Source organism: Fusarium coffeatum (assembly GCF_003316985.1).
Source record: "Fusarium coffeatum strain FIESC_28 chromosome Unknown BRIP53273_contig_199, whole genome shotgun sequence".
Classification (NCBI taxonomy): Eukaryota; Fungi; Ascomycota; class Sordariomycetes; order Hypocreales; family Nectriaceae; genus Fusarium; species Fusarium coffeatum.
The window spans coordinates 124,213-148,501 of NW_022157992.1; the positions used below are offsets into that span (position 1 = coordinate 124,213).

The 24,289-nt window shown below is 48.6% G+C and overlaps 8 protein-coding genes across 8 annotated transcripts; 2 read left to right on the plus strand and 6 right to left on the minus strand.

The window, feature by feature from the left end:
* Window positions 1-36: 36 nt before the first annotated feature.
* Window positions 37-2,679, minus strand: FIESC28_08504 (uncharacterized protein; the record flags this gene model as incomplete). The annotated part of the gene is made up of 1 exon (XM_031162642.1): window positions 37-2,679. The coding sequence occupies one exon, from the start codon at window positions 2,677-2,679 to the stop codon at window positions 37-39; it is 2,643 nt and encodes an 880-aa protein (XP_031013334.1).
* Window positions 2,680-6,291: 3,612 nt separating this feature from the next.
* FIESC28_08505 (uncharacterized protein) lies at window positions 6,292-6,678 on the plus strand (the record flags this gene model as incomplete). Its single annotated transcript, XM_031162643.1, has 4 exons — window positions 6,292-6,325; window positions 6,381-6,406; window positions 6,484-6,588; window positions 6,655-6,678. 4 exons carry the CDS (start codon window positions 6,292-6,294, stop codon window positions 6,676-6,678), a joined length of 189 nt encoding a protein of 62 aa, XP_031013335.1.
* Window positions 6,679-7,367: 689 nt separating this feature from the next.
* FIESC28_08506 (uncharacterized protein) lies at window positions 7,368-7,891 on the plus strand (the record flags this gene model as incomplete). The annotated part of the gene is made up of 2 exons (XM_031162644.1): window positions 7,368-7,610; window positions 7,667-7,891. 2 exons carry the CDS (start codon window positions 7,368-7,370, stop codon window positions 7,889-7,891), a joined length of 468 nt encoding a protein of 155 aa, XP_031013336.1.
* Window positions 7,892-8,364: 473 nt separating this feature from the next.
* FIESC28_08507 (uncharacterized protein) lies at window positions 8,365-11,225 on the minus strand (the record flags this gene model as incomplete). Its single annotated transcript, XM_031162645.1, has 7 exons — window positions 8,365-8,413; window positions 8,459-8,949; window positions 8,996-10,298; window positions 10,347-10,566; window positions 10,612-10,870; window positions 10,916-11,041; window positions 11,088-11,225. The coding sequence occupies 7 exons, from the start codon at window positions 11,223-11,225 to the stop codon at window positions 8,365-8,367; spliced, it is 2,586 nt and encodes an 861-aa protein (XP_031013337.1).
* Window positions 11,226-13,426: 2,201 nt separating this feature from the next.
* On the minus strand, window positions 13,427-14,209 carry FIESC28_08508 (uncharacterized protein; the record flags this gene model as incomplete). Its single annotated transcript, XM_031162646.1, has 3 exons — window positions 13,427-13,532; window positions 13,580-14,053; window positions 14,103-14,209. The coding sequence occupies 3 exons, from the start codon at window positions 14,207-14,209 to the stop codon at window positions 13,427-13,429; spliced, it is 687 nt and encodes a 228-aa protein (XP_031013338.1).
* A 1,557-nt stretch (window positions 14,210-15,766) lies between these two features.
* FIESC28_08509 (uncharacterized protein) lies at window positions 15,767-17,779 on the minus strand (the record flags this gene model as incomplete). Its single annotated transcript, XM_031162647.1, has 3 exons — window positions 15,767-15,887; window positions 15,938-17,595; window positions 17,699-17,779. The coding sequence occupies 3 exons, from the start codon at window positions 17,777-17,779 to the stop codon at window positions 15,767-15,769; spliced, it is 1,860 nt and encodes a 619-aa protein (XP_031013339.1).
* Window positions 17,780-19,635: 1,856 nt separating this feature from the next.
* Window positions 19,636-20,123, minus strand: FIESC28_08510 (uncharacterized protein; the record flags this gene model as incomplete). Its single annotated transcript, XM_031162648.1, has 3 exons — window positions 19,636-19,666; window positions 19,737-19,795; window positions 19,869-20,123. 3 exons carry the CDS (start codon window positions 20,121-20,123, stop codon window positions 19,636-19,638), a joined length of 345 nt encoding a protein of 114 aa, XP_031013340.1.
* A 1,888-nt stretch (window positions 20,124-22,011) lies between these two features.
* FIESC28_08511 (uncharacterized protein) lies at window positions 22,012-22,976 on the minus strand (the record flags this gene model as incomplete). Its single annotated transcript, XM_031162649.1, has 2 exons — window positions 22,012-22,667; window positions 22,715-22,976. 2 exons carry the CDS (start codon window positions 22,974-22,976, stop codon window positions 22,012-22,014), a joined length of 918 nt encoding a protein of 305 aa, XP_031013341.1.
* Window positions 22,977-24,289: the final 1,313 nt, after the last annotated feature.

Consider the following 24,289-nt stretch of genomic DNA (forward strand, 5'->3'; position numbering starts at 1 on the left):
AGGGCAAAACACAGCAATCATAAAAAAGAATGTCGATTAGTGGAAGCGCTCCTTGATGTACACCATAGCTGCGAATCCCGCACAGCACTTGGTGCTCATCTCATGCTTGCACCAAGGACACTTGACAGTCATGCTCACACTCCCCGCATACCCAGCGCTCAACACCTCATCAGGGTTGGACATGGCCTCGTATAACTTGCTAGGCATGTCATGATAGCGCGTGCACGCGCAGCATTCAACAAACATCTTAGCTGAGGGTTCGCCGTGGTTGAGATGTTCTAGGTTGGATTGCCGACGGAGCGTTTTTATACCAGCTTCCGGATCTGAGAGGGTCGCTCTATGGCCCTGGATGGGAGATCGGAGGCTGCGGTCTTTGTGCTTGAGGGGATGCGATGGGGAGGGTGAGGGGGTTTGTTTGGGGCTGCGTGGTGTTACGCTGCGGAGATTGGCGTTTGAGAAGGCTTCCATTACTCTGTTGGCAGCTTCTTGGATAGGGTCGATGTCTAGGTCTGAGCTGGGTGTCATTCGTGGGGAGTTTGTGTAAGACCAGTTCGTGGGCTTTGCGGATGCGATATGGGGAGAGTGACCCATCTCGGATTGAGGAGGGGTGCTGCGTGGTGTGCTCAACGGTGAGATAGACTGAATCGCATCAGAATAGGAGGATTCGGATGAGCTGGTCATGGGTCTGCGACCTGTTGGTGAACAGGACGCTGGCGGAGTCACATGTTTGGGGACGTGAACGTGCTGAGTACGAATAGGCGCACTATTCGCCGTTCCCCAACCCCTCGAATCAGTCCTTGGTGGGAATGGTCCAGAAGCAACAGGAGGCGAAGGTTGACTGTACTTTGACGCCGAACTCGTCGTCGAAGAAATCGATCCCTGAGTAGAATGTCCTCTACTGAACGCACTCCTGGCAGCCTCCTTAAGGGTCCATTTCGTGGGCGCGGGATCAGCTTCTGTGGTGATGGGTTTAGGTCGCGCACCGGCTTGCGTCTGTTCGTAACGGATGCTCGGTGGGTTCTGCTTGCGTGATGCTTTGGAAGCTTCGTCGGGAGAAGGTTGGTGGTTGAGACGGGTTAACAAGGTGAGTGAACCGCGTCTCTTTGAGCTTCGACGAGGTGGTGTGGGAGGAATGGATAGATTTGACGCGATGGATGATTTTCGGGGTGGATATTGGGCAGATGCTATTGGTGGTCTTGATACGGTGATGGTGTCTTGCTTGGGCGGGTTGTCAGAGTCTCTGGGGACGTTGACTGTGGGAGTTTGCTTCAGGCTTTGGTTTGAAGTGCGTGGTGTAGGCACTGCTGGCTTGTCCTCCGTCTCAGCTTCTCCATTCTGATCTTTCTTGACGTAAAGACCACCTCTTCGAGTCAGGCCTTGAGCCTTGTGGTATAGAATCTCGCTGTCAGGAGTCTGTGCCTTGTTCTGCTCACCCTCATCCTCTGTATCATCAACCGCGCAGTCATCACTGACAGAACCCCGTCTCGCACGAGCGCTCCACAGGTAGATATTGACAGAACCCCTCCTTCCCGGCGACTTTGGTGATTTCACCGATTGACCTCTCGCCCCAGAGGTGTTAATCGAGATAGGAGGATACGCTCGTTTCTGCGCATCAGCCTCCTTGGTCTGAGGATTCACCTTCAGCGGCGTAAACGAGCCATGGCCCAAGAACGTCTTTCGCATAGCAGGATGGACCTTGCTACCACCCTTCGCTTGGTCCTCCTTGACCTTCAAGTGAAAGTCTTCTTTCTTCTTATCAAGCTTGTTACCACCCAGGAATCCAGTAGGGCTTGTCTCGTCAAATGAAGCCCTCCTGATCTCAAAGGACTTGCGGAAGATGGATGTGAGAGAGCTGGAGCGGCTGCGTCTCGGTTCTTCAGGATCGTCATTGTTTCTACCAATGGAGAAGCCTAATAAACTGGACGAGCGCGATCTTCGCTTTTGTTGGACTGGGGTTGGGATTGGGATTGGTTCGGTGTTGCTGCGGCCTGGAGAGGGTGGCATAGGCTTGCTCAGTTTTCTACCGCGGGGCTTGGGAGCGTTCTTCCATGCTTCTTCGAGAGCTGCGTTCATAGTCTGTTCGCGTTCTTTCTCCTTTTCTTTTCGTCTCTCTTCTTCTTTCTTTTCAAGCTCTTTGCGCTTTTCTTCCTTCTTCTCCTTCTTTTGACGATTGTAAGCCTCCCAGGTAGGTGATTGGCACATCGAGCGCTTCTCTTCCATGTCTGGGGGAAAACAAAAGGCTACTGTCTTTTGAGCAGGCTTGTCGTCTTTTTCCTTGAGCTGTTCGTTTGAAGATGGTCGAGACATGCCTTGGCCGACAGGTTTCCTAGGAATCATGTTTGGCGAAGCTGATCGCACAGGATCTGAATGCGCTGAAAAGAGCGGCGGAGGAACAGCAGAGTAATTTCGAACAGGCGGTGGCACTTTCTTGTCCTTTGTGACCAACTCGAATCGACGAGGAGTGTGGCCAGGACTAGGAGGAACAGAACTACCGCTATCAGTGCATGGCGGAGAAGGCGGCACAGAGCCTTGGTGAGTCCGTTGAAACTGTTCAAAGTCAGGGAAATCCTTTTGGTGAGTGATCGCTTGTAAGCTTACATTGAGCTTCTTTTCCAAGTCGAGCATTTGCTGCAAGCTATTTGAGCGAGCGCGCCCTTGAGGCTGGGTTTGGGTCTGCATCATGGTTGAACTAGACTAGTCGTCTGGCGACTTGCACGAATTCTGTGCACATGCGAAGATTGTGAGACAGACAAGATGTTCGGGAGAAAAAGCGAATCTGAGATGAGAGTTCGTGTCGGACAAGAGCAGCGGATGGTGGGGTGATGGGGTTCGCTGCAGGTAAGCGCAAATATTAATAAATCTGAGAACAGCTTCGCGGGCGTTTGCGTTTTCGTTTCTGCAGTGTCCGAAAGCGCCCAGAAAATGGAAGCTTGTTGTATTGCTGCGTTCAGCAAGAAGCTATACCGAGAAAAGCGGGCTGTGGTGAGATGTCTCGGGAAGATGTTTTATTGCTTGCAAAATTGGATATTGTTCATTCCAATTACTTCACGACCCTTCTTTTCCTACTGTTGACGATTTTGAAAGCGGTGGGATATTTGGGTGAGGGAAAGACGGATGCGGGTTGTGGTGTCAATGAGCTGATGCAAAGGCGGTGGGCAAGGTGATGATGCAGGTATCTCGTGATAGGTCTGTAGGTGTTAGGACGAGACCAGACGAGCCGACCAGAAACCACTTTCCCAATGTTGCATAAGAGTAAAAAATAAGAGGATGGCTGAGAGAGAAGTATTATGGTGACACGAATGTCAGAGGAACGGAGAGTAGTAGAAGAAGGTAGTATCCTGGCTCAACGTAGCATGGATGCATCCATATGTAAGAGATGGAGAAGGGAGAGAGAGGAAATGAGAAAGGGTGGGAGGAAGGGAATCTAATGAGTAAGAGGAAGAATCAGTGGAAATAGAAAATTCCAGAGAATTCCTATTTACTGAAGCTGTTTAGTTTCTCTTTGTCTGACTCCGAGATTGCCAAGCAGTGTCAGGCAATCATGGAAGCAGATATAGCAATAGCAATAGCAAGCAATTGGGTTTCTTTTTCTGGGCTTGAACTAGTCTGGACTCTGCAGGTTAGACCAACCCAACCCAAAACTAGCTGAGTTGCGGGACGGGATATCACATCCATGATCATGGCTGGCTAGTCAAAGACTCTACTCTAACCAGGATAGCCCATGGGTCATGATAGAATGGATCATGCCCGTTGTGCGGGATGATGGGACTAGGGTGAAAAGCCACTGCAGGCCTGGTTGGATCTTTCTTCTTAAGATTGATGGTAAAATAGCTGAGACAGGCGGTTCACATGAAATATCACCGTTGTATCAACCCTTCTCAGCCAAGAACCATCAAACTCTACACCCTCTTCGGCTTTGTCAACTCGTAAAGAGTACAGTATCTACTCGATCTAACTATCTATCACCTACCAGTGGATTCATGAATACGAACTGTTGAGGTGGGCACCCACACCAAAAAGACGTGCGTGGCTTGAAGTGTCATCCGTCAACCGTAAAGATCCATTGGTTCGGCACATGCGGGAAGACGATCCACACTGCAGTGTGGCCTTACAGCTGCACTTTTTTTCCCTTCTTCTGTTGCAGTTGGTCAATGCTATTTTTATAATCCTCTCCCTGTCAAGTTACCCGTAGAAGCGAATGATACGCGAATAGTAACACGGCTACTTGCCCGAAAAGATCTTGTTCTATACGATATTCTGGGGTTTTAGCGGTCTGCACCGAAACTCGTTTAGGATTTTCTCTTTTTTATTTTGGCTTTCTTTTAGTTAGACGTGATTTTAAAGTAATGGCTGGCCGATACGCCATGAAAAAAGGCTGGGCGGGATGGGCAAAGTTTAGCATGAGAGCCTCTTGTAGTACAGCATTTAAAATGCACTTTATTCCCCTGATCTCTCTTTCTGGTGGTGTCCCAGCCCTCTTGTCGATCAGTAAGAAATCTCATGACATGGATCCAACCTCCCCGCCGAGAAAGTATCGTCTAGACTGACTTTGTATCCGTACAGTAGTTTCCTTTTAGTTGGATGCGCAGTGATGTGATTTTATCTGTGAGGGGTATGGTATGTGCTGAGCTGTTTCCTGCAAGCAAGATTCTGTGCTCCAGCTCCAGCTCTTCATGGGTCTGTGCATCTTGGGGCTTGATTTAGACGCTGTGCTGGATATCATCCAAGCTTCTGATGTGATTGAGGCCAATATTGACCAGCCTTACAGAACTGAGTTTGTGATTCGTATTTGACATTCCAACTGATTTTCATCATCTCATTCAATCGCAGAGGTTATCGCAGAGGTTAATTGATGAATCTCTGGCTTCCTTGAAGCGACACCAGAATCACATCTCAACAGATCGTGATCCATCAGTCCGCAACATGAGCCCTACGATATAAATATCATCAATTCGAGACATGGTGGGGTTAACTAAACCCCTCATCCAAAGTCCGACGTCAAGTTCAGTCCCAGCTGCCATGGCCTCATTTTGGTCTCGTATTTTCGCATCAGTGAAAGGTCTACGGCGGCTGGACCCTGCAAGGCCCTGGGGCTCTGTGTAAATATAGTACAAGCATCCACTCGACACGATGCAAGACATCTAAAAAGCCTGGGTACAATGAAAATAGCTTCTAGATAGACCTTGTAAATTTATATGATCGATTTGGCTATCCGTATGGCGGAATTAATGATCGTGAGACAAGTGGGGGGAATTGACTTGGGCTGTTTGCGATGGAGTCATCTTCTCGAGGCGCTTACCCTACATCGAGGATGCGTCGAACAATTGTCTCTTTTCTATCGTTACCAGACTTTACAGCCAACTTGTTGTTGTCTAAATATTTCAATATCAGGTTTCTTCTATAGAACTTCACGCAACAGCTTTCGCGTTCAAAGGTGTTAGCTGAAGTGACATTCAATGAATTTATCTAAGCGCAGTCAATATACAGCAGTTCTGATAATGGGGTTGAAATTTCACTGCAATTTTAACCTCCCCCGAATCACCAAGTCAATTCCAACTGGGAACCTCCAACCAGAAGTCGGAGTCTGAACTGGCCCGACACTCTGCCTAGATCTTCCTGGAAAACGAGTGACTAAAAATTGAGATGCGGTCTCCAACACCAACCTTCAAGCCAATGTTGATGTGAATTGAAGGTGCAGCTGCTTGTAAGACGCCCAGCCACGGGATTATCGTGTACCTGCATGGCCGAAGGACGATGTAACGGCTCTGAGAAATCCCACCAGGATGACTACGGGATTGAGAGGTGAGTGTGGTCATGAGAAGGCAGTGCTTAGAGACTTGCAATACATTGTGACTGTTCAGCTTTCACATCACCAGGACTCGATACGCTGATACGGCATCTTATCCACCACGACTCGAGATGAGCAATTCACGAGTGACGTCACGACATTTCTCTTACATTCAAAAAAGCAGTCAACCTGACAAGAGAAGCAAAATAGATCAATCTTGAAGAATATCCAGACCAATCTCTAGAATATTCAGTCTCTTTTTACTGATTGTCGCAACAAATCCTCAGTGTCATGATGCTCAACGGAGAATTAGCTCCACCAACCTTACCTAATCACCCTTATCCGCCACTCGGACCCGCAGTTTTTCCGAGAGGGCATCTTATCCCCGCTCACGTGAGTCGCCGTTTCGCTTTGATTTCGCCCACATTTGCACAATTCCCCAAAAATCCTACCGCGCAGCCGTCGACTCACCATCCACATCACCACCAAGCAAATCATTCATCATGGGTAAAGTTCACGGATCTCTTGCCCGTGCCGGTACGTTGCTATCCTCGATATTCTCTCTATTTGACGGTCGCTAATTCTCTCGCAGGCAAGGTCAAGTCTCAGACTCCTAAGGTACGACGACATCGCGAATAAATCATCCATCGAATATCCCGACGAACACGATCACTAACCATCTTTTCGAACAACAGGTTGAGAAGCAAGAGAAGACCAAGGTCCCCAAGGGCCGTGCTCTCAAGCGCCTCAAGTACACCCGTCGATTCGTCAACGTTACCCTCACTGGTGGCAAGAGAAAGGTGAGCAGAACTCGATAACTACACAGGATACAGAAGAACGGTCGCTGACGATTATGCGAAACACAGATGAACCCCAACCCCGGCTCCTAAACGAACGGTTTAAAAACGAATTTTGCGGAATCGGGATAGGTTGGATTGCGGACACGGTTCAACAACAACAACAATGGTTGACTTCACTCAGTAATGGGATGATGGATTGGGTCGCGGGTCGCATGATAGGCTGAGCCCCCTTATGAAATGAAAAAGGAAATGGCGAAGAAAGCGCTACGACTCTACTCGGCGTCCGGTGTCAGTTGTCACAATACAACAAACATGTTCGCACCATATACATGTGCTGCGATTGTGAATGAACCTCTGCTGGTGAATATGGCCGTGACTTCGAAAGAAGCGCCCTTGGTGATGCGTGCGCATACTGTAGATGATGGATTTCTTGCGGTTCGGCGAGTGACTCACGCTGATGGATGACATCGTCGACTTGGTTTGCCTCAGGATCACCCTTCGAGTCACATCTGATTGAATTGCCACACTACATGATTCTACGTAAAAGCTGCCTCCAACGCTAGAAATGCTGAAACATAACCTCGAAACAATTAAAGCCATCATCTCCAATAGAAAGCTCGATGATTGAAGCCATTAATCACTTTCGGCTCCAAAGCTCGTGTCACGTGATATGAAATCCAGCCTCTCAACCTGCCAGGTAAACTTCCATCACCAAAGCGATCAACTTTACCTTTGCCAATCCCCATAAACAACTTCTCTCACACCAAATACAAGTTAAGATGGCTGATGTTGAAATGGACGTCGATGTCGAGGCGGGCTCTCCCCCTCCCCCCGCGCGCAACGAAAGCGACATGCAAACGCATACCAAAGCAACAGCCGTCCGCTCCATCGAAGGCTGGATCATCGTAGTCACCAACGTACACGAAGAAGCCGACGAGGAAACCCTACAAGATCTTTTCGGAGAGTATGGCGAGATCAAGAACATGCACCTGAACCTTGACCGAAGAAGCGGTTACGTCAAGGTAAGCTACCACCTCCTCTGCCGTTTGTAAGAATGGATTGTTAACGCAGATACTAGGGATACGCCCTCATCGAGTTCACAACACTGGAGGAAGCCCGAGCCGCCATCGACGGCGCACACAACCAGAAACTTCTCGAGCAGACCATCTCTGTGGACTTTGCCTTCGTGCGACCCCCGCCTGGAAAGCCCGGTCGTGGAAAGGGCGCTGGAGGACGAAACCGTGGCCGAAGCAGGAGTCGCAGCCCCGAGGGCAAGCAGGAGGAGCGCGACGAGCGGGATTGAGGCAGAAACACATAATAAAAAGAATTGAAAGAATAAATCGCGAGGCGAAGCGCCGACGTGCAAGGGTTGGGAGCACGTTGGCAGTGTAATGTTTATACATGAGGTATGTTTGACCGCTTGTTTTGGTGTTGGTGTTGCTCGTCTAACTTTTGTTAAGATCAGAATGGGAATGAAATGCGACATATGGCTTGGATGTGATCCGGCGTTGTTTAGTGTCTGCAGGACGAAATATAGTGCTGCTTGACAATCATATGTGATATGCTTACAGCTTTCGCGGACCATCGTGACTCGGTGCGCTTCTGATGCTGTCGTGAGAGTCTAACGCAGTCACAGATCATTCTCGCACAAGAAGCAGCCTCACAGTTCTCAAACAAGAGCGTCTTGGAAAACGGACGCGGTATCCATGCGCCTATTGGAACGATATCTGACAATATCTTTATACTCTATCAACCTGAATCGCATTCCTAGCCCGTTCAGAACACCCAAGTAAACGACTCCTTCACACTAAACTTGGTCGATCGCCTACACCGATTAGCACACAATCTTCATCAATGGCAGAAAACTTACCTGATATCCGTACTCGACGCTCCAATCAACACCTTAAACGTGCCCTCCTCAGCAATCCACCCAGGAACAGTCTCATCATAATACCCAACAGCATACTTATCCAGCTTGATGCTAATATGTCTCGTCTCCTCAGCTTCAAGAAACACCTTCTCGAATGCCACGAGCTCTTTTTCAGGGCGTGGCAGTCTGCTCTTTTCGTCGTGGACGTAGATCTGCACGATTTCTGAACCGGCGCGTGGGCCTGTGTTGGAGATGGCGAGGGTGATTGTGATTTCGCTGTTGGGGGTTAGTGTTTTGGGGGTGATTTCGGGACGGCCGTATTCGAAGGTTGTGTAGGAGAGGCCGTGGCCGAAAGGAAACAGAGGCTCGATCTTGGCGTGGTCGTAGTGCTTGTAGCCGATGTAGAGACCTTCGCCGTAGAGGACTTTGTGGTTTTCGCCCGGCCAGTTGTGCCAGGCTGGGGTGTGCTCGATGCGTTTGGGAAATGTGCTCTGTTCAAGTCAGTTGCGTGTTCTGCCAGAGGATAGTGGTACTTACTGGGAGTTTGCCGCTTGGGTTCTCGATGCCGAAGAGCACATCAGCCAACGCATTGCCTGCTTCTTGACCTTGATACCAGCCTTGGAGGATAACAGGTACTCGGTCAACCCACGGCATATGCACTGGGCTACCAGACTGGTTAACGACAACAGTTCGCGGGTTAGCCTTTACCACCGCCTCGATCAATCTGTCCTGGTTTCCATCAGCAGGAAGATCCATCGTCTGACGATCATACCCCTCAGACTCCCACTCAGCATCTACACCAACAATAACAACCGCAACATCAGCATCACGCGCCGTTTCAACAGCCTGTTGGATATAATCCACCTTATCCTGCTCTTTGAAACCAATGCGACAACCGCCGTACTTGTGCGTGATGCCGAACTGCTTCTGCTTGGAAATAGGGCGAAGTTCGTTGGTCATCTCCACACGAAGCTCAACGGCCTTGTCAGCTTCCATGTCGACGTCGACGAGATAATCAATCGAGCCGTCAAACATAGCTTCACCTTCCTCTGTCCAGTCCCACAAGTCGAGAACCTTTTTCCCATCGACGAAGAGTCGGCCTGGTCCTACGCTCATGAAGCTGATAGTATGCTTTCCTGTTGTTTTGGGCGTGAGGTACGTGGTTGCGATGGCGGACCACTCAGGACCGACTTCATTCAGGGGCGCTGAATCCCAGAGGAAGAGATCTGTGTTTGTTCGACGCTGCGTCACCACGGGGTTACCCTCGAACTTGTCGCCTGCGAACCAGTCGATGTGAACGCCTGGTTTGCCTGACTTTTCAGTGCAGTACTCCGACGCAACGGGGAGCCACTTGTGGATATGGCAGCCTTGTGCAAAAGCTACTTTTTGTTGCGATGCCTTGCGGATGCTGTCCAGGGGGATGGTGTTGTAGTAAGGGTTCAAACTCGCGCTTCCGCCACCACCAGCAATAGAACGATTCGCGTTCGGTCCAATGACGGCGACCTTGGTAGTCTTTGGACACAGTGGAAGAATACCATCATCGTTCTTCAGAAGAGTGAGACCTTCGTGACCAGCTGCTCTGATCAACTGTCTCGTTTCTTCACGATCGTCTTCACGCTCGGGCTGTTCTGGAGACATATCACCACCCTTGAGGCGTTCCACCAGCGCAAGCACGTTCTCTGCTGCTTGATCAATAGAGTCAATCGACATACGGCCATCTTTGACGGCTGCGATGAGCTTGTCAAGACGCCATTTGGGAGAGTAGGGGAATTCGATGTCGCAGCCTGCTTCTACGGAGTCGATTATTGAGTTTACGCCGCCCCAGTCTGAAACGACGGTACTGTAAGATGTTAGATGAGCTTTGACAGTGGTGGTAGAGCTTCATTACCCCTCGTATCCCCATTCTCCGCGAAGGATGTCTTTTAGGGTGTGTTTGTTCATATCCGCGTGGACGCCGTTGATGAGGTTGTACGACGACATGACAGCCCAAGGATTCGCTTCTCGAACAGCAATCTCAAACGGCTTGAGGTAAATCTCACGAAGAGGTCTCTCTGTAACGAGCGAGTCTATCGTGAGTCTGTTGGTCTCTTGCTCATTACCCACGAAATCTGTCACTATTAGCAAGCTACATCAACTCTTCCAGAGGCACTCACGCTTAATGGTAGCTGCAACACCCCTGTCCTGAAGACCCTTGATATACTGCGCAGCCAACTTTCCAGTGAGAAGCGGATCTTCAGAGAAGGACTCAAAGTTTCGACCGCCGAGGGGATGGCGGTGCATGCAGACCGTTGGGGCGAGGAGCATTTCTGCTGAGCGGGCTCGGACTTCTTGGGCGAGGTGTTGGCCGACTTGGTAGAGAAGGTCTTTGTTCCATGTTGCTGCGAGGGAGATGCCGCATGGGAATAAGGCGGCCTGATAAGTTAGTTACGCTACCGATTAGGAGAGTGTGATACTCACTTTTGTGCCACCGACAAAGATACCGCCGCGTGCGCCGTTAGGACCGTCTGTTGTTTTGATGGAGGGGATGCCTTTCTCTGGAATGGCTTTTGTTCTCCAAAAGTCTGCAGCTGTGAGAAGGGAGACCTGTAAACGTTAATATACGTGTAAGCAAAGGACGGGGATGAACTACCTTTTCTTCCAAGGTCAGTTGTGCCAACTTCTCCTTTGCTGCAGAACGAGTATCTCTTAGATACTGTATCTTTTGCGGTGGACTACATGGCGAAGAGAACTCTGTGTCTGGAGTAGAAGGGGTGTTTGACTCGTTCATGATGATGTGTTGTCAGACCTGACTCTCGTCAACAAAGATGGTGTTCAACAAGCCTGCTCTTCCAGTCTGATATAGTAATAAACGAAAGTAAAGACGGCAAGTCGAAGCGAGCTACCAAAAGAAGAAGTGTGTATCCAACAGAACAGAGAATCTCAAAAGGTGATAGAACATTTGCTCACTTATACTGCGCAAGCAAGCCAGCGGCGCAGGATAAGCATGAGGCTCGAGGAATTCCACCATACATACAATAACGTCAGGGAACAAGGTTGATCGAGATAGGCAATTCAGCAAATGAGATTCTAGCTTGGTAGCTATTTAGACGGCCCGGCTGAAGGTGGAAGTGGAGATACTTGAGTGTCTAATGTTTGTTTCAGAGAAGAAGGAAAGTTGGTCGGTAGATACGGACCGTGAGAGCGATGTACAGTATACGGGGACTCTCGGGGCTTTTTCCTCAGATGATGAAATAGATAAGAAGACACATGTGCTGATTCAGAAACAAACAACATTTTTTTCTTTCTTGGCCTTATCTCGTATGTTCAGCTGCGATGAAATGCTGACCTTCTCTATTCATTCCCGACAGCCTGGGATGAGTGGTCAGAATCGGGAAATAAGTCGGGTATCCGGGCCGGTGTTCCCAACTTGTCGGCCGGAGCGTACCGGCGGAGCCAAGACGAGCGAGAGCCGGAAAAAAGCAACTTTTAACTTTAAAGAGAATGGAGATGAAAATAGAATACGCAGAAAAACAACAAGGGTACAGTGTAAGTGGTCCAGTTGCCTTATATGGAAAGCTCGGTAGATGGCTAAAAGAGGACTTGTGATGTAAAGCAACGTCCGCTTCTAAAAGGGGTATTTATTGTATAAGTGCCGTGAGTTATGCATGCATGAGTAGATCATTGATTTAGAAACCGTTGGATGTTGTGCAGGAGTCTGGAATGCAGTTGAACGTTGTGCTGAACTCTGTACCATTTACTCCATTGAATACATCTATCTAGTGCTTACTCAGATTAGATGAGATGAAACTATGGTTAATGTCAGTATATAAGTGAATCAAGACGGCAATGTCTTAGATCTCCGTGTTTAATGGATCCCTCCTCCGTGTCCCGGCTAAGAGGGGCCGGCTCGGCGCTCGGCTCCGCTTGTACACGCCGACATCCGCACATGGTCATACACGATTCACACTCCTTGGCGACAACACATCAAAGCATCACTCTTACACAGCACTAACCTCATAGCGATAACCATCTTCATAGCGTTAAGACACCGCATTCATAACTACGGCGCGGAGCCTTATGCGACAATGCTTCGAACACGCTCCAACTCGGAATACTCCCTCCAAGACCTCCCCAGACAAGGCTCTCGTCTCCAAACACAGACACAGACACAAAGCGAGAGTAACCCTGCAGTTGAATTAAGTCCCCGATGCAGTAACGGAGAAGGATCCGCCGTGCCGCAGGGGGGTGACAGTGCACCCAACACTAACAAGAACAAGACGCGCCTGGGACGGTTCTGGAGGGACTATGTTAGCTGCGAAGTCGACATGTCTGCATCAAGAGATCATCTAGGTAAGTACATCCGGGGATAAGATTGGAGGAAGAACTTTGAGATGCGTCAAAGAAGGGTCTCGTGATGGACCGGTTCCATATGGATAAATGGTTAGGGCTCAGGCTTACAACGTTACAGCAAACGAAAGAACCTTTCTCGGCTACCTACGCACCTCGGTCATGATGTCCATGGTAGGAACACTGGTAGCCCAGCTCTTCACGCTGCATCACGAGGGGTATCACGCGCAGAGCTTTGGATACTTCATCACTGGCCGACCCCTGGCCATGACATGCTACGGGTTCTCGATTGGGACGATTCTGCTAGGGGCTGTTCGGACGTGGAGGCATCAGAGGATTATGATGAGTGGGAAGGCTTTGGCGGGAGGGTTCGAGATTCATTTGCTGGGTATATGCACCATGGCGGTATGTAAACCCTGGAGTTTCGGGGGGAGAGGTGACTGACGCGTGTAGCTGCTTTTGGTGTTTTTCTCGTTTTTGCTGAGTATTGATGTTGTTAAGGAGACTACTACCATCTCTTCTTAACATGAAGTATGGGCACGCGACACTACTCGGACGAAACGAGTAAAAGGGATGAATAATCTAATCTACTGATGAAATAACAACAATAATAACGACATACATGAACATACGCATTGGTAACTACCCCTCTTCTTGCTCTCCCTCCGCTTTCTTCTTCTCCCCTCTTGACTTTTTCCTCGCGTCTCTGCAGGTGCGAGGTCTCTTGGAAGCTGCGTCGCCACCGCAGCTATACAATGTTAGTCTCATGCTGATCAGGAAATAGAAGAAACTTACATGGATCGCTTCGAAGCAAGTTGATACTCAGCAACAGCCTCTCTGTACGCCTCTGTATCTTCACTCAAAGGTTGGGAATCAACAGACAATGCGAGCTCAGATATATCCGAGTCTGACTCGGGAACTTTGGTTGGTCGAACAGGAGTTGACTTTGGGCTTAGTGCAGGAGTGTCTGGCGTGTCTCGACCGCATTCTGGGTCTTTGACAACCTCCCAACTCGAAGTCTCAGGCGATACGTCTCTAGGCTCAGAAGCCAGTTTGTCTTGACTTGGTATGCAACCACTGAACCTCATCATTCTATATTCGTGGCTGTCTTCGCGTCGAAGGTAGACATCCATTGGTGCAACGACGGAAGGCAATGATGCAGGACTTGGTGGAGGAAGACAGTCCAACTCCGCACTCGTCCCTTGTGGCTCGTCAAATATACGAAGATTGAAAGAGACAAGGGAAGGCTTGACACGTTCAGGAACATGTCTGACACCGGCATGTTAGTCTTTTTCAACAAGGTAAGACTGGAACATACCGCTTATAGGCATCGTCCTCGAGACTAATACTGCTATCCCGTCTAGTCTCACTCGTAACCTTTTCAGTCTCGAGACAAGAGCCTCCAATACCAGAAAGAAGACTCATGACGAATACACAACAAAGATTATAACAACAAGGAAGAATAGAAACAAAAGAAGTAAGTGACTGCTCTGCTCAGATCATATCATGCGAGCTAACAGCTAGTTATAAGCCTCCCAAGACTAGACAAGGCTCCTCCCGTTACCGACACAGAGGAACCTTTCTAACCGACCCGAGAAACTGGGACAAGGCAATCGTCAGCTTTTCAACGGCTAAGACACCCACTTGGACCCAACACCACGGGCCTCCTGCACCGGAATCACATCCGCGTCCGGGGTTGAGCTCGGGCTTTCCGTCCCAGGATCTTGGTAACCTCTGTCTGTCCGTGTACTGTGTGCATCTTACGTTGAGGGGATATCTCATCTAGGACATTTAGGTATACAGCCCGTGTGAAGAAGCAGTAAGACGGACCATTTATCCGCGTCTAGAAGTCATAGCTGAGCCCTTCAATTTACAAACAATAGAGGTATCTCCATTCTTACAACTACCTTCCTCCCTCGGCACGTTCCAGGCGGTCGGGTCCCTTTTTTTCGTCATGATTTAATACCGCCAGCCTGGTTGCTACCACACCAATTTGATCTTCTATGAGAGATTATTGGTTGGGTAAGACTAGGTTGGTGCAATGTCTTGAACCAACAGCCAACACCGCTTGTTTCAGTGATGGATTCGGGAGACGGAGGTTTCCAAAAGGACCTTGAAAATGAGATTTGCTTTTTGTGATGGACTGAATGTTGATGTCAGAATGGTTTCTTGGATATCGATTTCGAGTATGTGGTTATGGTGTGGTCGTGGTTTAAGGCTGTGATGCGATTCTGCGGGATTACAACTCTCCATTCCAATTGATCATACAATGAGTCTTTAACTCCATTTCACTAAGCACTCAGTGGACAGTAGACGGTTCATGCCCAACTATCTTCAATTGCCCTCTCACCTTCTCTCTTTACTCCCAAGAAATCCCCTTTACTTCGCATCTGCAATCTTCAAACCCAATCCACCCACCCTCTTCCCAATCCCCGGTTCTACATATAATCCCTGCTCCCATCATTTGGGGGCCTAGATCCCCTGCTCTCAGCCCTTTGGCCCCCAATAACACATGTCAATTGAACTCTCCAATTCTTCTGGAAAAGAAGACCCTCAAATAACTCAAGTGTACTGCAAACTGCTTCTCTTGAACATCAGAGCAAAGTAAAGGGGTTGAAATGAGTCGATTCTGCCTTGTTGTCTGTCCTTGTTTATCCTTTCGAATAGCAATGTTTGCGAGAAAGTTATGACCCCTTAGAGGGAACTGATCGACATCAATTGCACTTTAATACACCGCCAGTTCCCAAAGCCCTACATGTAATGAAACACATTTATTCGCTATTTATAAACCATGTGGAAATAGTCTCATCCAACGCCAAAGAAATGCCAGTGACAGCTCAGGACGAGACAAACATGTACGTAAGAACAGGGCACTAACAAGGTACTGTATGCTCTATCTGCCTCGTCCCTACTGCAAACGCCAATGATGCCAATTTCGGGTATTCATCAAAAATGCAAACCGCTTATATATAACTAGACAAGCTACAGCTCATCATTTCCAATGTCAAGCTTGGGCAGGCCAAACTTCCAGTTTCGCTCACCAACGGGAAGACCGACCCAGTTGCGGAAAAGACGTCCGACTTCATATCTGAAGATAGCCCATCTGCTGCTGTTAGTATATTTTCTCAAGTGTTGGACAGAGGGTGGACTTACAGTGTTCTGGGCGTGCGCATCCAGCCTTTGACGATGACTTTGATAACGCTCTTGAATTGAGCGAATTCGTGCTCTAGTTGACCAAGTGCTGTGTTAGACTTGGGTCCTCTTTGACGAAGTTCAATGAAATCCTTCAAGGCATCGTCCATTTGATCGTTCTTTGCAGCCTCAGCTTCAAGCTTTGCGCGCAGTCTTTCTTCCTCACGGGCATCTTCGAGATCTTTGTCGAGCTCTTCTGCCGCAGCCTTTGCACGTTGTTCCTCCCTCTCACGAGCCTCAGTGAGTTCTTCGGCAAGCTTCTCAGTCTGGAGCTTGGCATCCATCATTTGACGGAACTGGCCGATGTTGTGAAGAGAGCTGCTGATACGAGCGTATGTGTTGAAGAGGGCGACGATTTCAGTTCGCTGGAGGTGAGGAACATCCTCGTTGTTGTTGTCCAGCTCGAAAAGAATCTTGAGAGCAGTGCCATAGCCAGCGGTCTGGAGTTTACCCCACAGACGACACTTGTCACAGCCAACACAGTCCATAAGACGACTAACGTTACGGAAACGGTTGCGGAAGTCCTCCTTCAGAGAGGGTCCCTCGCCGTTAACGAACATGAGGCTCTCGTCAAAGATTTGAGGAACGCTAGCAGCCTTCTCAGTAACCTCGAGGACCTTGGCGCGGGTGGCAGCATCCTCAGAGGGGTCTCCAAGACAGAACTTGTACTCTTCCTTCTGGAGGTATGGACCAAGCTTGGCGATAGCGCGGGTCATGAGTGCGTAGTTAAAGTAGACGTTTCCAATACGGTCAGGGAATTTGTGAAGACGGTATTCGTAGCAGCTCAGATTGGGAGACCATTCACCAGTAGTCTGGTTAAGGAAGTCCCAGCAAAGATGGGTGCTGATACTGGCATGCATTCCCGACATGACACGGTAAAAGACACGCTTCTCGAGACACTCATCGGCAACCTCGAAACCAGTGTTTGCGACGAAGGGTGTGTTGGGGTTCTCTTGGCGGCGCTCCTCGAGCTGGGCCTGTCGACCCGCTGCATCGAGAATCTGCTTGAAGTCTTGAGCGGCAGGACCATGCTGCCATCCCGACTGACCAAGATCAGCGGACTTGGGGAATGAACTCTTCTGGAAGCAGTTCTCTCTGTAGACAGCGTCCCAGACCTGTCTGGCGCCATCGCCAGCGTATCCGGTGAACTTTTCGGGGTTTCGAACCAAGCTAACATAATCGCCCTTTGAGCTGGCGCTCTCATCCTCAGGAACACAGTAATCTCGATCGTCGCATTCGTCATCGTACTCAAACACACAGCTCTCGCCAACGTTCTCGCCCAGAAGACCACCGAGCGGCTTCTGAGGGTGTTGGCGCTGAGCCTTCTTGCCGGGATGCTTAGCACGAGGACCCTCTAGTTTACCCAGAGCATGCGCACGCCAGACCTCAGGAATATCCTCCTCGTTGTCTAGTGTCTCGACCGCGCATCCAATGTTGCCGCACATGCCATTCTCGTCGTTCCAGAAGGGACATTTCTTGTGGAAGAGGTTGACTCGGTAGTGTGAGAAGAAGTCGGTGTTTCGGGTGAGGTCGTCGACGGCGGGTTTAGTTTGGAGGTTTAATTTATCGAGGGTCGAGTATGAAGCGCAGGCATCGCCAACGATGGACTTGGGCGAGATCTAGAGGCTTGTTAGCGAGTGTTCGAGGTGGCGCGTTGCTTCGCTGGCAGGTAAATGTGGCGGCAATCTCCCAGACTCAGCGTCGCAATGGCGATAAACATACATGGCATTCGTCCTCACAAGATCCCGGTGCAGCCCAAAGGGCAAACACCGAGAGATAGAACAGCCTGCTCGCAGGCTTCATGGTAACTAAGCGCCCGAGCGATGTGCCGATGCGTTGTGTCGGAGAATTCGAGTGTAGTGTAACGAAGACGATAGACAAGAGCCAATGCTATTTCACAGTACAGTCGCCAGCGAGTGAAGGCGAAAGTAAAATATCCGAGTATAAAATAGAAGAATGGAGAAAAAGAAAGAGGCGACTTGAACGGCGGTTTTACTTCCACTTGTCAAAGAAGCGACGTATGAAGGTAAGATAAAGTGGGTTGACGGCTTCGGCGGGCAGCGAGGACACTTATCCTGAAAGGGTATAGCCAATCGAACGGTACCTTAATTAGCTGCTGTACCTTTAAATTCAAGCCGTTGCAGTTTTTAGTAGTAGTATTTAATTGACAAGAGAAGCTGTTTATGCAAGGAAATGAGAAGCTAAGAGGCTACTTAGAGTATAAATAAATAGGCTTAAAGGTTCCTTGGAGTATAAATAAATAAATAAACTTGCTCGTAAGACAAGCCACGTATGGAGACTACGGAATAATTCTGTGGAAGATGCCACGCTGGCTCTCGGATTTTGAGGCGAAGCAGACAGACCATCTAGAACTGACCATCACTTGCCTCTTTAGATGCTCCGCAAAGCTCCGTTTAATCCTTGAAATCATACTATCAACGGAATAATCAAATCTACCTTCAAGACATATACCTTCTTCAATAATTGAAAAGAAATAAGATATCAATTGATGGCTTTCCGATGTTGAGTGAAAGACTTGACGCTGTGTAAGTGAAATGTGTCCAAAACCACCAATTACCAAGCACATCTGAGCTGATTTACAAGCCCATCCGCTAACCCACCTTTGGTCCAACATCAGACGATCTGGATCTGCCGAGTGTCCCTGATCATCCCATCTCGACAAGAATAGCACCTATTATAAACTTTGGACTACACCATCATAAAGTTGACACATTTACCATAACACATACACATCTACCTATCATAACTCCTCGGGATTAACATCACCATGACTTACAAACATCCCATCTTAAGACATCCAACCAAAACCCTCGTATGACATCCCATCCCTTTCTAACCCAAAATGTTTCACAATTGTGGCGCGCTGTAACAAAGCGTGGTTCTGGAATAAGTCACCCTTTTCTTCATGATTCACAAGCCACATGAGGCCATTCACATTCACAGCACAGCTATTCACAATACACTATTGATGTAGTAGACACCAACCATTGAACGCGTCACAATGCAGCATACCAATATATTGAACGTTAAATCAGTCATTTTCTTTTGCTAGTATTATGCGATGCTGTCTATGTCATCCCTTCTTCCCACATTCAATCCTCCATCACCAAGCCCATTATTCCCATCATGCGCTTTTGAGGGTATACCGTGACCCCCCCCAATCTTTCTTCACTCCCCAAAAGCTGTTAGCCCCCAAATTCAGAGACAATTCAGACAAACCACTTCGTTGAAAATGCCCAACCAAAACCGATAACACCTCCGGGATCATTTCCAGATCCAACTCCATTAAACTCCAGGGGGGCATGACGGATCCAACTGTTTTTGTGACTCGATCCCTTTTCCATGCGTCATACATCGGACCCAAGAGACTGGTAAGATAAAGCCTCTCCCTTTAACATCTCGGCAGGGGCGTATCATGCATGACAAGGTTATACCATCGAGCACTGAATGGGGCGGGACGAGCGTGTTGAACCAATAAAGTAAAGTCTCTTTGTTTTTTCTTTATATCTCAACGTGCAATCGTGGGGGGACGCTGAGTGAATCATCCGTCTGTGTGGCACCGATATAAGGGGCTCTGTGCAATAAATATGTATGGTACATTAAGGGGGGAAATCTGAGTCGTGGGGTAGTCTGGTCGTTTACTGAGGTGGTTGGAAGTTGAGCGGTCGCCTAGAATTCACGTTAGCTAGAAGCACGGGAGGGTGCAGATCCCGCAGTTGGGGATCCCATGGCAACATACTTGAACAGAAGAATGTGTGGTTCTGGCTCGTGAACTTCGTAGTGTTCCCATCCTAGAGACTGCGCGGCTGTTAGTTTGTTGCTTCCAACGTTTCCGCCCTTCACAGACGAAAGCGCGGACGTCATGTCGTACCTGAGTAATGCCAAGAGCTCGCCATTCCTCCTCCCACAAGAGCTTGAGAGTTCCCTTTGAGGAGTCGTGGTAGTCTTTGGGAATAGCCTTGAGCATGGCTTTGGGAAGCTGAACGTGACGGTACTCGAATTCACTGTCAGAGTATCGAGCGGAGTAGTGGATGGAGTCGATGAACTCTTCCACGCGGGCGCGCTCCGAGTCTGACAAAGGTCGAGGCGCCTTATTCCGGCGGGTGGTATCGATGTCGAAAGGCATTTTTGGCGGTTTTTGTGGTTTGGTTGTAGGAGGGGAGGAGAGAGCTCCAAATTGTCGAAGGGTGCGGGGAGGGGCACAAGAGCTTCGGCCGATCGATTGGTGAGGTGCGGGTCAGAAAAGCAGGTTCCGTCCGTTTATAAATCAAAAGGCGATTTTCTCAAGCGACCGTTGGTGACTGCTTTTTTTTTTGTTGAGCTGTGTCAGGCGAGACAAGACAATTCAAGATCTGCGAATGTTTTGGAAGTAATGTCACGCGAGATCGGCGGAAAGTTGAAATCTTGCGCAGGCGCGAGGCTGGGTCTTTCGGAGGCGGTCAAAGATTTCCCGGGGTAGGACTTGTATGGAGACGAGGGGTCGTGTCTACTAGAACCAGGTTTTGGCTCGGGACAAGATCAGATGCGATTAAGCTCACGATACTTTTGACGATAAGACGATAGAGTTTAAGAAGTCCTCGAGAAGGATCCGTGTCCTGAGAAGGAGTAGTAAAATCTTGATGAGGGTAGGTAGAAGTGAAGAAGGAGGAGGAGGAAGGGAAAATAAAAGAGATTTTGGTGATGGTGTTGAGGACGACTTTTGTTTTTGCAAAAGGCAAACCTGAAATGGATGGGCAGGCAAGGCAAGGTAATGCAATGCAAATCAATGGATGGGATTAATATTAAATGATGGTTGGTTCAAACGAAACGGCCTTCACAGAGCGGGAAGGAGCTGGACTGGGCGCTGGGCTTGGATCCTAATTTGGCAGGTGATTACTGGTCACTGACCAGTATTTAGGTGGGGTAGATACACATTGGAGGGGTCAGTCACTTTTTTTTCAGCGTGGCTTTGAATGAAAGTAAACAAAAGAATTCGATTCAATTCAATGGATCGTTTTCCCAAGGCAACACTCTCCCTTTTGCGGGGTGTCACAGTCTCCTTTTTAGGCCTCAAACCAGCCTATTCTGGTAACATCTAATGCAGTGAATCCTCCATCTCCAATGTCTCTGATAAGCTGGGCTGCCCCTTGAACTCTGGTTGTCCTTCCAATACGTTCATAGCTCGTGTTTACTGTACTGTACTTGAAACTATCGTGCTCGTTGCCTTTCTTACCCCTCCAGATCGACAGCATGATTCCTCATCTCACTGTTGTAGTGGACAGGGATGTTATTCATCTACCGTGTCTAACGACCGTTTGATCTTCATAACAAAGTTATTCTCAGCCTCAACTCTGCATGCCCGTATTATGTTTAGGCCCGTGCTTTAGCTATGGCTGGGTGTACTTTGTTTGATGACAATTGAGAAGCGAATTGCAGTACCAGAAGCTACTCATGCAGACAAGCAACAGTCTCAACCAGCATTCTTTATTCTCCCTGAATCAGCTACCGGCAATTCAGTTGAGAAGGAAGTCGAAAGCCGTTATCTCAAGCACGTGGCTTCCATACATGTCTGATTATTATCGTCCCGTGTCTCAATCATTCATCCCTGAATATTCCATAACAATACCCTAGAGTTAACGTTACAAACGCATCAATGGCCCCATTTCGACATTCAGCTGCCGTATCCTCTTCTCAGCTCCCAATTCTCGTCACGTCATATGATGTCACTGAATCTTTCCCGGACAATCCGACGTTGCGTTTAAACTGCAGTGTTTACATCCATCGCTAGCGGTTCTTTTTTTTAAATCCTTTTTTGTCTCTCTTATTGGACCTGTAAAGTTTCAAGTCTCGGAATGGACGATGGTATCATAGCAACCCGCACGTCTCGCATTGACCCCGATACTCTGGTAGGATCTAATTAATCTAAGTCATGTCGAAGACCGGGCCAATTCGTCCGTTCTTTTTTTGTTCGGACGGCTCGGTGACTAGCGGCTTCAATATTAACCTCCATGACGTGGAATGGATCCCAAATATTGTCATGATTCGAGAAAGGGTGCAGACTTTGACGATGTACCGCTTCGACCTGATCCTTTGAGCACAACGTGATTCACGACATTTCCAATCTTGACTTTTATCCCCGGAACACTGATCTCCCATTTGCGTATGTCGTCAAACTTGGACTGTCTGAACAGTCGTAGTGTCTTGAGCGACATTTCGTCGGCTGGCAAATTGAACGTCCACCCAATAGATACATGGAACGCACTTCCGACTTGCTCTTTTGTATCTCGCTGATATAGCGTTGGTTGGTCAAACTGCTTAGCTACCGTGTTGCTTCGCGCCAGTAAACTGCTGAGTTCTGGGTTCAAAGGCTCTGCTCCATCTTTGGTGCTGGCAACACGGAGGATGAGAAACGTGCGATCTGAGTTTGGTGATCTGTACCATGCCAACCCTTGAGGTCTGACGGCAAAAGGTGCGATACCGCTGTTGTTGAAGGTTTCTGTTATCTTATCTAAGAAGTCATCCTTGCTTCCTGTCGTGAGAGATAATGGGCGAGATAAACTGATGTGCAGTGGTAGAGGTGAACCCAGATCACTTGTCAGGAAATTGAAGAGCTTGATTTCACTTGACACCTGCTCTTCAATATCTGCGATAAGAGTAGTGAGTAGTCCATGCTGTACAGTAGAAGGATGCCCTGCAACAAGTTAGCGATGCAATCAACACTCGTAAATGGGAACGTACATTCAATGTAGACGTGACTGGGCCAATTGCCGACTACATGAGGAACCTGACGTTTCCGTCCCTGATGCAAACTCGGGTCATCAACAACACTCTGTCTCACAGTAGAAGCATACAGATCATGAAATGTATCTGGCAAAGGTGGCATAGAAGACGCTGCATCTGCATCTCCATCTACCGAATTGTCGGCACCCTTCTGACGTTTGGCACGGTGAGATTCATCTTCGGAGCCGGACTCGGATGAAGAATAATCGACGAGGGCCATGCCGTCATACAGACGTAATTCTTTTTGGCCCGATGGTGTTTTGTCTATTCTGAATATGGACCCCGTTAATGAGTTTGCGCGTCTGGAGTGCGCGTTGCGTTTGATCATCCGTTTAACTTGCAGGTACGCGGCAATTATTCCCGTAGTGGGGCACAACGGTCATTATCAATGTGAGTGTCTAGCGGCTGGGACTCCGATGATGACGATTGGGTTAATGCCATGGCTAGTTCACTTCACATGCTTTCCTCACTAATGAAGTTTGATACCATTTGATGATAAAAATAATCCTGTCATTGAACTTTGTGTGTCATCGCAAGATCCGATATCCGGGTATCTCTATCTCATTGTTGCTGATCAATTGGAATAGGGTAGCAATGGGACGTCATGGCTTATTCGTTGCGTCAGTTGCGGGCCGGACAAGCAAGAGTATTCTTGGTAGTGATATCACTGAGGCAATTGGGAGTTAGTCACTGACGATAGAATAGAGAATCTGTATTGGTGAGTCTTAATTGTTCAGAGAATTCACTGCATGAATTATAACATAGCGGTCTGTATTATTGTCCTTCGAGACTCTTTCATTTTCCCCACAGCATTGACGAGTGGCCTGGGCGTTGGAGGGTCCAGCCAGCTGTCATCCGTCCTCTGGGGGAACGGACGTTAGCGACAGAAGCCACAGAGGGGAAGCACCCGACCGTCGGACTAGATGGTCCATTAGCCGGTCAGGTTCAGGTCCCTACAAGCAGTAGCGAGAGAAAAGCTTAGACCCAGACCCAGACCCTGCCCAATGCATTCGTATGCTCAGCTGACCAGACAGAATTAACGAGGATTCTCCTTGTCACTGTCGGCTGTTTAATTTTCTACATCTTCATGCTATAGGTTGCCAGCTGTTTAGCTTTTGTTGAGAGAGAGGCTTAGACTGACAGTTTCGTATGTCTAAGACAATGACAACGACAATGAGCCTTTTGCTTCCGAGCCTGCCGCGATTGGGAGAACGGAAGAGATGGAGGGAGATCGGCTTGAGTAAAGGCGAGACAATGACTGATTAATGGGGATGACTGATTGATTGACATGCGGGACCTAGCTAATGTAGAGCCTGGTGGATGCCCATTATCCCGTTCCCCCCCTCTGTCCCTCCAACTCTTCACGAACTGATTTAGACTGAAGGAGTCAAGACCTGGAAAGTCCCTTAAACCGGTTCAAGAGGCGTCAATAGCGTCCGAGCCAGGCGGATGAAGCGGCCAGAATTAGAATCTGGATCAAATCACGGGAACTTTGACAACCCCCCGCTATCGAGCTATACCATAGAAGGAACT